At 39.2% G+C, this 17,743-nt stretch overlaps 1 protein-coding gene across 4 annotated transcripts in view; it reads left to right on the plus strand.

Moving 5' to 3' along the window:
- ralgapa2 (Ral GTPase activating protein, alpha subunit 2 (catalytic)) overlaps positions 1 to 17,743 on the plus strand; it is a 183,806-nt gene that overhangs the window by 38,305 nt on the left and 127,758 nt on the right. For all 4 annotated transcript variants that reach the window (XM_031901519.1, XM_031901518.1, XM_031901520.1 and 1 more), the window contains 6 exon segments: positions 565 to 703; positions 1,516 to 1,718; positions 3,817 to 4,050; positions 5,458 to 5,631; positions 6,715 to 6,849; positions 11,958 to 12,106. In XM_031901519.1, coding sequence (XP_031757379.1) covers positions 565 to 703; positions 1,516 to 1,718; positions 3,817 to 4,050; positions 5,458 to 5,631; positions 6,715 to 6,849; positions 11,958 to 12,106 — 1,034 coding nt within the window.

Raw genomic sequence — 17,743 nt, forward strand, 5'->3', positions numbered from 1 at the left:
GAAAATGTATTCTACCTCAAAAACATTTTTGGCATGTTTCAAATCTGTATTGTTATAGTGTTCTAATGCAGCAAAACATTCAACAATGTTGCCGTAGGTTATGATTATTTATGCCACGGGAGCAGGTAAAAAAAAAAAAAACCCTAAGGGAAGTTCAAAAAATGCTTTAGTAAATTGCAGGAAAACTCATACTCACAAAAAATTAACAGAAAAGTTTTGTCTTGAACGCGTTTCTTAGATTACAAAAAAGAATCTGTAGTCACATTCATTCTAGAATATCAGGAAGAATGTTAAATTCTGCCCCTGCCTGCAGTAAGCAAAAATCCATAAATAGAATTTGATATATTAAATTCTACCAAAAATTTGGGGAAAGTTCTGTTTTGTCTTTTCACTTTTTATTCTGTTATGCCAATTAACCCGCTGCACCTCAGCTCTTCTGTGGATAGACCCATGATAAATAATTGTGTTTGTGCTTGAGTGGGTTAAAATAAAGGCACCGTAGTGTGGTTTTATGTGCATAGATATGCATGTGTACTAACAAGCACAATTTTCCTGTTTTTTAAGGCTGCAAGCTTATCATGGAGAAACAAAGAAAACCAGGACACAGGCTTCAAGTTTCTTTTTAACATGTTTAGAAAGTATTATCTGCACCACTTGTTTCCATCCTTTACTAAACTAACCAACCTTTACAAGCCCGTACTTGGTGAGTTTATAGTTTAATTACTGATGTAATGCATCAAATTGAAATGTATCAACGAGGTTAGATTGGCATGTACAGAGAATGTGTGAACTGCTTTTAACTTGTGTGTTAACAGACTGCATGGTCATGGTTCTTGTAATAGAGAAGTAGCACATACAAACTTTGGAAAAAAAACCTCCTCACCCAACCCATATTCACTGAGTCATGGTATTTATAAACCTGAGTCTGACCTGCCCCTCTCTGGGCAGGGCACAAAGTCATGCATGTATAAATAGCAACGTCTGAGGCGGAAGTGGGGTACAACTTTCACCCACAAATGAAAGTTGTGCGGATGCCGATCCAAACACATCTGACCCGCTTGTAAACCTGTATGTCCTGCAGGTTTTAGGAACATTACTAATAGTAACACACATCAGTACTCCAGTTGTGCATTTGCTGCTCACTGAGGGGGCTGACTTTTTGTTGACATATTGGCTGTCCACACCCTCTCTTATGGCATGGGGGCAATTTCATGGCTCTTTTACGTACCATGTACATCTCACTAATGTTGATTACTGAAGGCTCTATTAGTAACACTAGACAAAAATGCTCTAGGACAGTAACCTTTAGCAAGGATGAATGAAGTTATAGTTTAACAACATCTAGAAGGCTTCAGGTTCCCTTCTCAGTCATACACAGGACTGCAAGGAGAGTTCTTTAAGGAACTCTAACAAACCCTTGAATTATTGCCTATTCCTTTTACTCAGTTTTTGTTTCTACTTGTGACATGTAATGATAATGAGAACCTGTCTTTTTCTCTTCTGCTTGTCTTTCAGATATTCCTGATGTAAGACCAAAGCCAGTGTATGTCACTTTAACCCGGAACAATGAAAACATTTATAGCACAAAAATCCAGCACATGGCAGCTAGAGTTCTGTTTATAAAGTGGCTTGTCACGTTCTTTCTGGAAAAGAAATATGTAGTATCTTGTCAGAGCACCAAAAATGGGGGAGGAGATGTTTTACCCAAGCTAATTCAGGTATGCGCATTTAGTCAGTGTTTGTGGGTTATTATGAGGGAATTTTGTAGCAGTGCTCTGCATCTTTTTTCCACGCAGATGACTGTATGGCTAACCTATATCACGTTAGTCTTGCTAAGCAGCCCTGCCTTCAACTTTCCGTTTCTTTTCTAAAGATATTGCGCCTTTGAGTGCTATTTTTGCAAGGGATACTCAAAATCCATAATTGTTTTTTGGCCAAATATAAAATCTTCCACAAAGCATTCAGCCAAATTCAATATCTAATTTTTATTATTAAAATGAAACAAAAAAAACTTTTAGACAGTTGTCTAGAGTTTTAGAGTCACATAAGGGCTTGTGCCCAGTTCAGCTGTATCTTGCAAAAAGTGTTGGATTTCGCAGAATTTTGTATTTTGTGCAACCTTAATGTAGGGTTGCACAGCAGTGTTGTCAGTCATCAGCTTCACCCACTGTTGAATGTGAATGTCACATTTTCATCCTCCCTGGTGCCAGTTGTTAACGAATTTCATCCTCTGCACAATTCTGTCTCATTAAAAATAGTGTAGAGGGCACAGAGACTTTTAGAGAGCAAGGGTTTTGTGATCTGGGACAGTGGCCTGTACGGGGCTTTATGTTGGCTAAGTGGATTTCGTTTTCCTTTAATAAATAAGGCACCCCTGCAATTATGAACTACCTCTCTAAGCATCATTGTGTTGGCAGTTGAAGGATCAGGAAATCTGGATAGTTCTCTTTAGATTGATAGTCTTGTACTTCACATAATGAAATGAGTAATGCAGATATTAAAGAAAAACATGTATTTTCTCATGCAGGCAGATATATTTCATAGGGTACAATATTGCTCTATTGCAGGTATATTCCTTACAATTTAAGCATTACTTTGGCATCTTCTCAGGATACATTTATTTTACCTACTAATGGGTTTTCCAAAGCAAATTTGTTTGACATGACCTGCTGCAGTTCCAGCTGGGATGAGCTTAAGTGCACACATGCTATTTGCATTAGAAGTGATGGCTCCTCTGTTTATGCTTGGCGTGATAGCATGGAAAGTGCAGATTAACCTGATTTTTGTTTAATTATTTTAATGGTTTTCAACGTGCCATTTGTGTTCCAGTTTTCCATGCAAAGGCCATACACAGGCCAGCAGGCTCAGTTAAAGGAACAGTAACATCAAAAAATTTAAGTGTTTTAAAGTAATTAAAATATAATGTGCTGTTGCTCTGCAAAAAACTGGTGTTTTTGCTACAGAAAAGCTACTATATAAATAAGCTGCTGTGTAGCCACGGGGGCAGCCATTCAAGCTGGAAATAGGAGAAAAGGCACAGGTTACATAGCAGATAACTAGTAGATAAGCCCCATATAATGCGGGTTTATCTTTTATCTGCTAAGTAACCTGTGCCTTTTCTCCTTTGAATGGCTGCCCCCGGGGCTACACAGCAGCTTACTTATATAAACCATAGTAGTGTTTCTGAGGCAAACACACCAGTTGTAGCAATGTAGGGCAACAGTACATTATATTGTTATTACTTTTATACACTTTCATTTTTTGGTGTTACTGTTCCTTTAAGAGAGGCTTTAGCTGCCCTTACATGTACTATTCATCTTGTTTAATAAGGTTTTTAGTATGTGTATGGTGGCCCAATTTTCAAGTACAGGTACTGTTTGAAAATGTAATCTGCCAGTGTATCTATTTGCCAGGGTGTGGTGTATCGACAGATGAGGAAATGAAGAGGAGATGCGGCTCCACTTCACTTCCTGCTGCCCCTGTTTGGTCTGCGGGCCTGATGAAAAGGGACAATAGAAAGTTGGTTTTACTTGATATGGCCCCTCATACTGTATGCATTGTCTGAAAACTGTACGAGCCAAAGGATTGTCTGTCTCACCCAGTTGGTATCTGATCAAGGCCTGCTCAGATATGCAGGACAGTAGCAGCCAACTTATTAAAGAGAGACATTGTCAGGGGGTCACTCTGTCTATCTATGGAACCTTTATTTTTTATGGTTAATCACTATCAATTTGCGATCTAAATATATTTTATCATACAGGAAGTTATTTGTTTTTTTTGCTACATTTTTAAACAAAGCTCTGTTTTTTTTTCTAGTCTGTGTCTGTGGCAAACGTCAACCAAGAAAAAAATCCTGAACTGGAGAGCAACAGTGTCCTAGCTGAGCAAGAAAAAAACCACTCAAACAGCAGTACCTTGTCAGATAGAAGGGCGAGCAACTCCAGCCTGTGCAGTATTGAGGAGGATCAGAAAAGCGTATACGAGATGGTGCAGAGAATCCTGCTCTCTACACGGGGCTATGTAAATTTTATCAATGAGGTGTTTAGGCAGGTAAGGTGAACAAAGTGGCACAAATCTTGCGCCGAGTGTAAGCAGAAGCCCCATGCTATAGACCAGCTGGTCTCAAGGAAAACACTGCATCAATTTAGGAGAAGCAATTAAAAAAAAAAAAAAAAGTGTGAGGTACATATATGTAGAAGTGAATATAATAGAAATAGGTTAGGTACTTGTCATTTACTTTTTGGTGCTGCCATCTGGTGGTCAAGCTCAAGTTTTTTTCATTTGCTATATGCTTATTTATTTCAAAGTTAAAATCACCTAGGGAAATGGGGAAACCAGTACAGGTGTGGGATCCATTATTTGGAAACCAGTTATTCAGAAAGCTTTCAAATACGGGAAGGCCATCCTCTATAGACTTCTAAAACAATACCTTGTACTTGATCCCAACTAACATATAATTAATTTTTAAAGGAGACAAAACAATCCAGTTGGGTTTATTTTATGTTTAAATGATTTCGTAATAGACGATAGTATAAAGGTCCAAATTATGGAAACCCACAGGTCCTGAAAATTCTGGATAATGGGTCTCATACCTGTAGTCCTCTTTATAGCAATAGCTTAGCTATATACTAGCTTACTGCAATAATGTATTGTGAGTGCAGGACAATGCATCTCACTCTGTGCTATTTATTTGGGCAGTTTGCCTGTATTTTGCTTAGCTACATAGCTAATCTTGGTTGAAATTAGTCCAACAAATCCAATCCCTCCAAAAAAAAAAAAAAAATACATAGAAATATACCATTTCTATTAAACCATGATGATGGCTTTGCTTTGAGGCATAGATTAAACACAAAATTAAAATGGGATGTCTTTAAAATGCTGCTTAAGACATACTAGGGAAATATACTAACATATCTGTTAGTATGTTAGTAAGTACAATCCCATTTTCATTTTGTGTTTAATCCTATGCAACATAATCTAAAAAAAACATGCTATTATCACTCATGCCTTAATGGTCACCTACACTAGTGCAGGAAATATATGTGTTATTATTAGTTATAATCTATCTGTAAAGCAAAAATGTACTAAGCAGAATTAATTGGTACTGGTCTTGTAGAACTGGGGAAGAGAAGGGGACACAGGGCAACTTCCTTGCAATGCTGGCTGTTTGGGGAAGACATGCACTATGTTGATCTGTACTGATGTCATGGACAGTCAAGGAATACTAGGAGTACAAGGAATACTAGTTTTTATGAAAAATGTTCTCTTAATTTGTATAGCGCTGTGGACCCTACAGCACTTTGAAAACAAGCCAGTGCGTATATTAATGTTTTGCTTTCTGCTCATGGCAGAAAGTATATGTGTCTCTGAGAAACATAGTTGAGCTAATACATACCCTGTCCCTTTCTGTCTTCTGTTTTAACTTGTATGCAAATGTTTATTTTATTTCCATGCTAGGCATTTCTCCTGCCTGCCTGTGATGTATCTGCCACCAAGAAGGTTGTTAAAGTATACAGAAAATGGATCCTGCAAGACAAGCCCGTATTTATGGGAGAGCCTACTAAGCCATCTAGTGCCCACGAGAATTTTCCAGTTATGGAGTCTGCTGTTATAGAGACAGACAGTAAACAGGTAGAGTAGTACTACCAATTCTGATCTTTATTTCCATTTCCTTTTGCAAGATCGGAATGTTGGAAACAAGCACATTTAATGTCAGACTGGCCCACTGGAAAACTCCTGGTGGGCCCAAGTGTCAGTGGGCCCTCCTGCTTCTAACCAGTTAGTCATTTCCTATTTCCGTACAGAAACAAAGAGGCTAAATAGATAGAAGAATATATTATAATGTGTATAGAAATATAGTGGGCTCATGAGCTAAGCTTTTTTCAAGGACCCCTGATATCCCAATGTGACACTGATTAGATTTATAGTCTTGTTGTCAACCATGCAATGTAGATAATGCATGTTAAATGTGTAAAAAATTCTAGTAATCTTGTTTGGCAACTTTCATTTTTTTCATTGTAATAGTTTTAAAAGCAGTCTTTAAACTTAGAAATATTTGCTGCAGAGTTGTTCTTAACAGTTTAAGCCATGTAATGGAGACATGGGTAATGCTGATGCCTGGGATTCCATGAGAGAGGCTTGTTAAAGGAACAGTAACACTAAAAAATGAAAGAGCTTTAAAGTAATACAAATATAATGCACTGTTGCCCTGCACTGGTAAAACTGGTGTGTTTGCTACAGTAACACTACTATAATTTATATAATAAGCTGCTGTGTAGACACGGGGGCAGCCATTCAAGCTGGAAAAAAGGAGAAAAGGCACAGGTTACATAGCAGGTAACAGATAAGTTCTGTAGAATACAATAGTGTTTTATCTGTTATCTGCTATGTGCCTGTGCCTTTTCTCCTTTGAATGGCTGCCCCCATACTACACAGCACCTTATTTATATAAATTATAGTAGACTTTCTGAAGTAAACACACAACTTTTACCAGTGCAGGGCAGCAGCACATTATATTTTAGTTACTTTTATACACTTTCATTTTTTGGTGTTACTGTTCCTTTAACTATCTTTGGGTCCTCATATTGTTGTCAGTTAGGATATCTTTAGGGTATATTCAGTTATTTTTCGTACATACAGATTCTGTGATTATCTTAGTTACTTCCTAAATAGTGCAAGCAGATTTACACATTACATGTAAATTGTTTTTGTCAGGTCTCTGAGCAAAGTGGGCACAAACGTTCTTCTAGCTGGGGAAGGACATATTCTTTTACCAGTGCTGTGAGCAGAGGCTGTGTGTGTGAAGATGAGAACATGGATGTACAAGCAGGGGATCAAGCTGCATTACAGGTAAATAGCAGTTGGTAGGTTATTTATACAGGCCTGGGACCTTTTATCCAGAATGCCTGGGACCTGGGGTTTTCCGGATAGGGGGGTCTTTCTGTAATTTGGATTTTGATGCTTGAACCCCCCCCCCCCATAATTAAATACACTAACTTTGTCCAGTAGCAGTAACCCATTGCAACCAATATGATGCTGTACTTCCAGTAAGGAAAAATTATATCTTAGTTGTTACAGAGAAAAAGGAAGTATGTTTTAACATTTTAAAATAATCAATTAAAATTGAGTCTATGGGAGAATGCCTTCCTGTCAGAGCTTTTTGGATAACAGATCCCATACCTGTACTGGTTTTTATAAGAAGTAAATGGCAGTTGTAAACTAATGCAAATTAAATATACTGTATATCGGAGAATTGTCTGGTCACATTTTGAAATAGACACCCATTATTCATGCCTTTTTTTAAGCCTGCTACTGACACCTCTAAGTTACTGGTACCACTGGTTTCCTCATTTAAAAATGCTGCATCGCTCTCTATATTCTTTAGAGCAGTGCTGTCCAACTTCTGTGGTACCGAGGGCCGGAATTTTTCTTGCCTACATGGTGGAGGGCCGATAATGGAAGCCTGTTTTGACCACTCCCCTTTTTTAAACCACACCCACTTCAAACTACACCCATGCTATCACAAGAGCTTTTAAGACCATCCCCACATTAATGGTGGCAACACAGCAAAAACCCAATGGTTGGTGCTCACTGAAGGGATATCACCCTTCATTTATATATGAAAGAATTATATTATGTCATACACTTAAATCGATATGCGTCCTCCTCTTCTGTGGATAGCACAGCAACCCCCCAGCATATAATTACACCCCTTGGGGACCATATAATGACAATTTCAAATGCCAAACTCCAGGAACAAACCCCTGCCAGGTTCACCTTCCACAAGCAGCATAGGGCAGGGAGAGTATGGCACACACAGGAAGCATAGGGAAGGCATAGAGCAGGCAGAGTACTGCTTGCCCTACCCCTCCTATGTGTGCCATACTCTGCCTGCCCTCTCCTGCCTATGTGTGCCATACTCTGCCTGCCCTACCCTGCCTGTGTGTGCCATACTCTGCCTGCCCTCCCCTGCCTATGTGTGCCATACTATGCTTGCCCTCCCCTGCCTATGTGTGCCATACTATGCTTGCCCTCCCCTTCCTATGTGTGCCATACTATGCTTGCCCTCCCCTGCCTATATGTACCATACTATGCTTGCCCTCCCCTTCCTATGTGTGCCATACTATGCCTGCCCCCCCTTCCTATGTGTGCCATACTATGCCTGCCCCCCCTGCCTATGTGTGCCATACTATGCCTGCCCTCCCCTGCCTATGTGTGCCATATTATTCCTGCCCTCCCCTGCCTATGTGTGCCATACTATGCTTGCCCTCCCCTGCCTATGTGTGCCATACTATGCTTGCCCTCCCCTGCCTATGTATGCCATACTATGCTTGCCCTCCCCTGCCTATATGTGCCATACTATGCTTGCCCTCCCCTGCCTAAATGTGCCATACTATTCCTGCCCACCCCCGCCTATGTGTGCCATACTATGCCTGCCCCCCCTTCCTATGTGTGCCATACTATGCCTGCCCCCCCTGCCTATGTGTGCCATACTATGCCTGCCCCCCCTGCGTATGTGTGCCATACTATTCCTGCCCTCCCCTGCCTATGTGTGCCATACTATTCCTGCCCTCCCCTGCCTATGTGTGCCATACTATGCTTGCCCTCCCCTGCCTATGTGTGCCATACTATGCTTGCCCTCCCCTGCCTATATGTGCCATACTATGCTTGCCCTCCCCTGCCTATATGTGCCATACTATGCTTGCCCTCCCCTGCCTATGTGTGCCATACTATGCCTGCCCTATTGCACACACAGGCAGCATACAGTGACACAATGCTGGATGTGTCAGAGGGAATGACAATGAGGTGTGAACAGGGGAACAATGGGGGTGATTACAGCCAGAGCCTGAGGTGTGAACACTGCAGGGGGAAAACAATGAAGGCATTAAAAGGTGTGAACAGTACAGGGGATTACATGATTAAACAATACAGGGGGATTACAGCCTGAATCTGAGGTGTGAGCAATGCAGGGGGGCAGTTAATCTCAGTACTGATACCATTTAAAGGTAATACACAAAGGTAAGCCATCAAAGCAGCCAGACAGGTGGGGGGCCACACAGAGGGGGGTCGCGGGCCGCCAGTTGGACAGCCCTGCTTTAGAGTGTTGTGAGGTGACATCATTTCTTGCAGACTGAATTTTCCCGCTGGCCTATCTGAGCTGACCTACATGCAGTGATAAGTGATTTTTGACACACTGGAGAACAGAAAGAGTTCTAGGTTACCTTGCCCTATTGTTATGCTGTTCCCAGTATCTGATTACAGTGAAAGCCGATTAGTGAGAGTCTAAAAACAAATGATGGAAGAATTTTATCTCCTCTTTATCTCTGCTTGTCTGTTAATTGTATGGCCCATTAATCTTGTTGCAACTTCATGCCATTAACCCTTCCTTAGTAAACAATCCCCCCCCCTCAGTGATTGTATTCACTTACCTGAAACCCCAGGGTAGTGCTCCTGTTAGCAAAATCAGATTAACCCGGGGTTCATGCAGGCTAGCGATCCTCTTCCATCTTCTTTCTTTGCGCCTGCTGCTCTTGCGCATTAGCGTTAAAAGCCTAACTTTAACAAAAAAGTGCATACGTTGGCCCTGGGATCACAGCAAAAGGAGAAGAAAGGAAGAGGATTGCTTGCCTGCATGTACCCCAGGTGGTAGGATTATCTGCTAACAGGAGCACCAGCCCGGGTTATCAGGTAAGCAGTCCTAATCACTGGAGGGTGCCTAAAATTTGGCACCCCCAGTGATTTTAACTTTCCTTCTCCTTTAATGGTAATATCATTAGTGCTTAGTTTAACGACACTGAAACCCACTGACTATCTCACCTTTGTACCCCTTATGTCTATATCTGGTTTTTGCCTTGCACATACATTTGCTTCGAGATATTACCAGTCAGGAAATGTAGAGCAAACATTCCTGTGGTCAGTGCCAGAACTAAAAGCTGTTGTGGATGGATTTCTCCTCGGAAAGAAACTTACTTGATAACAGTTTAAAAGTTGCAAAGTTTGCACCATAGCAAGGAAATGCTACATACTGATTGGTTGCTGTGTGTGGTACAAACTTATATTTGGGCTTTTATTATACTATGTCAGTCCAGTGGTGAGAAGGGTAAGGCCATAGTTTGTTCTGTGCTGGGGCCAGCAATGTTGCAACTCTCACTTCCAGGTATAGATATATGTAAACAGACCCATAAAGTATTCTCTGTGCTCACAGCAACCAACAAAATGGTCAATACATTATGTATAAACATATTTTACCTTTTTCAGGGAAACAGCTTGTACAGTTACCACATTTCCCTTTTTTAGAGAAAATATGACAACTGTGTAAGCTGTTTCTCTTAGTCGATTTAACAGCACAGACATGAACAGATTGATTCCTGTATTTTTTGTTTCTTACAAGCAGGTTTTCTTCATTTTCTATTTGCTTTGTAAAGGTGCTTCTGGCCTTCTCATATTAGACTAGTAAAAAACAGATGGATGTTGCTCTGAGTTCTTAGATTACCATTCACACTCAATCATTTGGAAAATAGCAGGTGGCTCCTAAAGGATAAGTAAGCCTTTTATATTAAAGTCCCTTAAAAAGACTCTAAACAGCCCCCAGAATAACATTCCTTTCTCTATGCATTTAGTTTCATGTAGATTCTGTATCACAAGCAGTTCAACTGCAGCTCTTTCAGCTTCTTCCTAGTCTAGTATGAAGGTCCGTCCCCTTCTCTTAACTGAGCTCTTCTCTCTCTGACTGTGAAGACGGTCAAAGAAGTGCCTTTTGCTCCAATGGAAAGCTATAAGATAGTGCAGTAGGCACATCTTAGACTGCCCTTACAGTCAAAGAGAGGAGAGCTCAGAAAGGGGGTGGAGTTTCACGCTAGACAAGGAAATGTCTGAAATGAGCTTGTGGTGTATAAGCAAAATGAGACTAAATGCATTGGAGTAAAGGTACGTTATTCTGTGCTCTTTTTAAAGTATTTAAAGCAATTTTAGAAATATAAAAACGGCTTACTTATTTTTAATAGAATGAAAATGTTTGTATATGTATTTTGCTGGAAATGCAGGCTGACACTCCGGATCACCAATAAATAGAAGGTTTCAAAGCCGCTCGGTTTATAGTAAAAACGTATTTAGTTTATTATGTCCATACACAATACAATAAAGCCTTGCGCGTTTCTTACCAAGAAGGGTACTTAATCATAGGCGTATGATTAAGTACCCTTCTTGGTACGAAAAGCGTAAGGCTTTTTTGTATTGTGTATGGACATAATAAACTAAATATGTTTTTATTATAAATCGAGCGGCTTTGAAACGTTCTATTTTTTGGTGATCCGGAGTGTCAGCCTGCATTTTCAATGTGTTTTTCCAATTGGCTCCTTAAGCTGAAGGTCTGGGGCTTGAGCACCCGGACCGACCGTAACTAAAGGTGGCCATACACGAGGCGATTTCGCTCGTTGTGCGATGAACGATTATATCGACAAACGATCGTATGGCGATCGAGTTCCCATACGATATGCCATCCACGGGCAACGATAATTCGGGAAAGATTTTGTCGCATCATTATCGTAAAATACCTACGATCGTACATCTACGTACTATCGATGTCGTTGACTTCTGCTGCTGGCAATCGTGACATGCGCAGAGAACAATCGTTGAAAGACAAATGTCTGACACTCACACCAACTGGCAGATTTTATCGTTAAACGACCAAAATTTTTAAACCTGGCCGATCGATTTTGGGGACGATAATGTCGGCTCGTTTAGTGGGCCGACGATCGTTCGTACACCACCAACTATACGATAACTTAACGATAGCATCGGATCGTTCGGGAATCGGTCGTTTGTAAGTAAAAAATCGGTCCGTGTATGGCCACCTTAAGAGTAAGATTTCTACCTCAATTTACTAAGAAGCAGTTTTCCTTTTTTTTTTGAGCTTCATATGTATTTTGCTGTTATCTAATTAATTGTAATCATTGTAGGTGTTCCTAACCAACTCAGCAAATGTATTTCTGTTGGAACCTTGTCCAGAGGTCCCCCTGCTCCTGGAGGAACAAGTTGAAACCTGCAAATCTGTTCTAAGTATTTACAGGCGCATGATCATGGATCTTGCTATGGACAAGAAAACATGGTAATTTATTTTTAAATAGTGAAAGGTACACGTAGGGGACCTGTCATCCAGAATTCTCAGGATCTGGGGTTTTCCGGGTAAGGGGTCTTTCCATAATTTGGATCTCTATACCTAAAATGTAATAAAGATTATTTAAATATTAAATAAATCCTATAGGATCGTTTGCCTCCATTAAAGAATTAATAAAATCAGTTATAAAAATGTGAATTATTTGCTTAAAATAGAGTCTGTGGTAGATTGTCTTCCTGTAATTTGGAGCTTTCCGTATAACAGGTTTCCAGATAACAGATTCTATACCTGTTCTATACCTGTTGATCAACATTCCCACACCTTACCAACACTTTAGGAAGGTTATCCATGCTCGCTTCTAATGTTGGCTTTGGTTTGTCCAGTAGCAACAATGAACCCTACAGTATATGTAACCAAATTCAAATGGCAGCTATGGATCTCCACATGTGCCAATTGCTTAACGATTGAATTTGGCTTATGGTTATTTTCTTGTAGACCTTTACTATTTATCTTCCCGTCTCTATTCAAATAACTACCTTAATTATTCAAAGAACTACCTTTATTATAACAAGCCACCTAATTAATGTGGCAATACTGCCCCAGACCCTGAATAAACGATATAACAATACAAGTAGTATGCAGTGAAATGTCTGGCTACAGAAAACAAAAGTTAATTCAATCCCTTATGAACCAACTACTACTTGTTTTCCTAAGGGAAGCAATCCTTAGTTTCCCTTTAAACTTCACTGCTGTGAATAATTCATTTTATCAGAGGATAGTAAAAAAACAACATACTAATGCAGTGGAATACAGATTGTAAATTTACATTATCTGCTTTTTTATATATATATATATATATATATATATATATATATATATATATATATATATATATATATATATATATATATATATATATATATATATATAAATATATATATATATAAATATAAAATATGTGTGTGTATATATGTGTATATATATATAATATGTGTGTGTATATATATATAATATGTGTGTGTATATATATATATATATATATATATATATGTGTGTGTGTATATATATATATATATATGTGTGTGTGTATATATATATATATATATATATATATATATATGTGTGTATATGTGTGTATATATATATATATATATATATATATATGTAGGTTATTTCAGATTATGCTGAGCCTTAGAAGCCCTGTGCTTTATAAGATAATTGTATACTATTTGTTAAACAGTTTGTCAAATTTTTCTTTAACATTAACAACCTAAACTACCCTTGGCTATGGCATATTCCATGCTTTAAATGTAGTGACTTTTTTGTAGCTTTGTCAGCCATTGGCAGAAGCTGCAGGAACTGCTTGCAACACTTTCTCTTGTCATGGTGAATTCAAGTACCTCGTGGCGATCAAAATGTGCAAATAATCAATTCCAACCTTTAAAATGTTATTTTCAAACTATTTTTTTTTGGTTCACTTTTAATAATGTATTGACAGCCACCTGGGTTCATTATGCATGATCCTGTGCTCTCAGAAACAGCCAGCACAGCAGTGTGGGAATCTACTCTCTGCTACTAGGTTTTGCATGGGAGCATTTTAAGCAATGCAAATAATGTCTGAGTTCGTTTTGATTAATACAATTCTGAAACCTATTCCAGCCTGCTTTTTGGAAGGTTAAGGGGGACTCTGGGGTGTCATGATCTGCTGTGTTTCACTGCATGTAATGTATTTAGGGGCATGGTGCAATTTTTTCAACAGCATATTTTAGCTGGCAGGGAAATACCTGAAGCCACCCATGCTACTTCCCATTTATGCAAATTGAAACTGCCTTACACATTGAATACAGTCATTTCTCATCCCAGAAAACGCACATTAGAGCAAGGCTGATGGGGCTTGGTGACAGTAAGAAAATGGCTTGCATTGTGCCAAATTTTAAAATATACATAAAAAAAAAATCTATTTGCTTATTGAGGCGCATTATTACCTTTATTCTTTTTGTGAAAAAAGTGTCAGAATCCTTTTAAGGTATCCTTTGTAATGGTGTTAGAGTAGAATGTTTAATCCTTATGGCCCATGTAGTGGTAAAAAACCTACAGTATATATCATACTTGATCATAATTGAGTGTTGAGTTTAGGTGTGAATGATAAACCTTAAAGGTAACCTGCGGATGTCCTGCTTTTGTTATGTGCTTTTGTACCAGCCCAAGGCCACCACAGCCCTTTAACAGTGAGCACCCAGTAGCTTGTCTCTTTGGCTAGTTTCGGGCAAATTCATAACACATGCTTTGGGCTGCTCTTACCTGAATTAGGGACTAGCTCACAATATACGGCATTAAATTACTATGCAAGGCTAACATTACATAGCAGCTCACCATCAGTTTCTTTACACTCCTAACAGTGTACAGAACAGAGTGCACTGAGCATGTGCAGTGTCACTGACAAAAAATAGCCTAACCCGATATAAGATAGAGAGCTCCTGTGAACAACTGTGGAGAATTGTATTATAAATGTTATAGGGCTTCTGGTACAGTAAGTTCATTACAGAATATAGCATTTCTAGCCATATTCATTCGTACAATTTCATTTTCTTTTCGGTCTCTGAGCGTTGGGTATTCACACTACTCAGTTGACTATAAACTGTCATTGGTAACAAAACAAACAAACAAAAAAGTATAGAAAAAATCCCCATCTCCTCACAGTCAGGGCTGATTCCAATATTAAAAAGCCAAGAGAACGAGGCCTACTCCAAAGCAAATAAACAGTGGAATCTGAATTAACACACACTGCGCTTTACAAAAGAAGGAAGCTAAAGCTTATAGATTAATGCAGAATGTTTGTAGAAAATTGGCTCAGTAAGACAGTTAATATCTCCAAAAGGACATATCTCGGAAGCTTTTGAAAGCCTTAAAACTTGGCAATAGTAACGGCTAATGACGCATTAATTTAAGATATCCATGGGATTTGAAGTATTATACAAACAAAACAACAAATTCTATTGTTTCTCTCTGTGTTGTTACATCAAAATAGCTTTGCTGAAATGAAAGCGGATTAAAAAAAAGAACTTAAAGGAACAGTAACACCAAAAAATGAAAGTGTAAAAAAGTAACTAAAATATAATGTGCTGCTGCCCTGCACTGGTAAAAGTTGTGTGTTTACTTCAGAAAGTCTACTATAATTTATATAAATAAGCTGCTGTGTAGCCATGGAGGCAGCCATTCAAAGGAGAAAAGGCACAGGCACTTAGCAGATAACAGATAAAACACCATTGTATTCTACAGAACTTATCTGTTATCTGCTATGTAACCTGTGCCTTTTCTCCTTTTTTCCAGCTTGAATGGCTGCCCCCATGGCTACACAGCAGCTTATTATATAAATCAGTGCTGTCCAACTGGCGGCCCGCGGGCCGCATGCGGCCCGCAACCCCCCTTTGTGTGGCCCCCCACCTGCCTGGCTGCTTTGATGGCTTACTCTTGTGTAAGCTTTAAATGGTATCCGTACTTGTGTAAGCTTTAAATGGTATCAACCCTGTGTTGTTCACACCTTTTAATCTCTGCATTGTTCACCCCCTGCAGTGTTCACACCTCAGGCTCAGGCTGTAATCACCCACATTGTTCCCCTGTTCACACCTCAGGAGCAGTAGAAACCCACAAATAATCCCTGCACACTACAAAAAGAACATATACTGAGGTGGTACTTCAATTAAAAAGTTTTTTTAATATATAGTTATTGTGCAGACTGTAGGAGCAGTGCCAGCATTGTGTCACTGTATGCTGCCTGTGTGTGCCATACACACAGGCATCATAGGGCAAGCAGAGTATGGCACACACAGGCAGGGTAGGGAAGGCAGAGTATGGCACACACAGGCCAAGTATGGCACAAACCAGCCAAGAATGGCAAACACAGTGAAAGTATGGCACACGCAGGCAGGGTAGGGAAGGCAGAGTATGGCACACACAGGCAGGGTAGGGCAGGCAGAGTATGGCACACACAGGCCAAGTATGGCACAAACCAGCCAAGAATGGCACACACAGTGAAAGTATGGCACACAGGCAGGGTAGGGAAGGCAGAGTATGGCACACACAGGCAGGGTAGGGAAGGCAGAGTATGGCACACACAGGCAGGGTAGGGAAGGCAGAGTATGGCACACACAGGCAGGGTAGGGCAGGCAGAGTATGGCAGGTTTTTGCTGTACTAGAACAATATGGGTATGGTCATGTGATAGCATGGGTGTGGTTTCAAGTGGGTGCGGTTTCAAAAAGGGGAGTGGTCAAAACTGGCTTCCATTATCGGCCCTCCACCACGTAGGTCGGAAAAATTCCGGCCCTCGGTACAACAGAAGTTGGACAGCACTGATATAAATTATAGTAATATTACTGTAGCAAACACACCAGTTTTACCAGTGCAGGGCAACAGTGCATTATATTTTTATTACTTTAAAGCTCTTTCATTTTTGGTGTTACTGTTCCTTTAAGACTTACCAGTTGCAATCGCAGTACAGTCTGGCAAATAACTGAATGGTACCATTTACCTAATGGATACCCCTTCACAAAAAAAGACATAGGTCCTATCAATAATGTGTTGATTCTAGATCTTTGATTGAGTTCAAATAACGTTGCTTCACTTTAAAGGTGACTGTATCTAACAGTATGGATTTAACACTAAGGGGCAGATTTATCAAAATGTGAGATTAGAACTCACCACAGAAAAATTCTCCCACTTTGTTTTCATTGCTATGGGATTTTTCTAAGTGTATTTATCAAATGGCGAACTCTCATTTTCTACCAATACAATAGGAATAAATGTTTTTAGACTTTTCATGGTAATGAGATACTGTATTGTTTGTAAAGATGTCAACGATGGAGTTTTCACACCTGAAGTGCATTATTGGTTGCCCAGGGTCTAGTACCTGTGCCTGTTTTTTTACAGGATACCCAGGTTAAAGGGTTTGTTCACTTTCAGGTTAACTTTAAGTATGTTATAGAATGGCCTATTCTTAACAACTTTTCAATTGTTCTTCATTTTTTATTTTTAAAATTTATTTGCCATCCTCTTCTAACTCTTTATAGTTTTCAAATAGGGGACACTGACCCCAGCAGCTAAACTAAAGCTACAGTTCTGTCATTGTTATTTTTTATTTACTTATATTTTTATTTAGTTGCTCCTCTATTACTATTCTTATCTCTCTTTCTTACCACTGCCTGGTTACTAGGTTAAATTGGGCCTTAGCAACTAGATAGCTGCTAAAATTCCAAATTGGAGAGCTGTTAAGCATAAAGCTAAATAATTCAAAAACTGCAAATAAAAAATGAAGACCAATTGCAAATTGTCCCAGGATAGCACACTCTACATCATACTTAAAGTTCATTTAACAGCCCCTTTAAATTAGAAAATGTGAATTAAGTTGTAGCATTGTAGCCTAAAATATATTTATGTACCTTGCTTTCATTAATATTTTCTACTGTATTTTTTTATGGGGATCATAATGACCTTCCTTTATTTGCAAGGGGACACATTTCCTGACCCACAGGCTAAGAATCCCATATATGGCTTAATTAAAGAATTAATTAAAGAATTTGTTAGATATGTTCACTTTTTCTTTTTCATTGTGGTGTGCAAAAGCTATGTTA

The sequence above is a fragment of the Xenopus tropicalis genome, chromosome 5 (assembly GCF_000004195.4).
Source record: "Xenopus tropicalis strain Nigerian chromosome 5, UCB_Xtro_10.0, whole genome shotgun sequence".
In the NCBI taxonomy this organism is placed as follows: Eukaryota; Metazoa; Chordata; class Amphibia; order Anura; family Pipidae; genus Xenopus; species Xenopus tropicalis.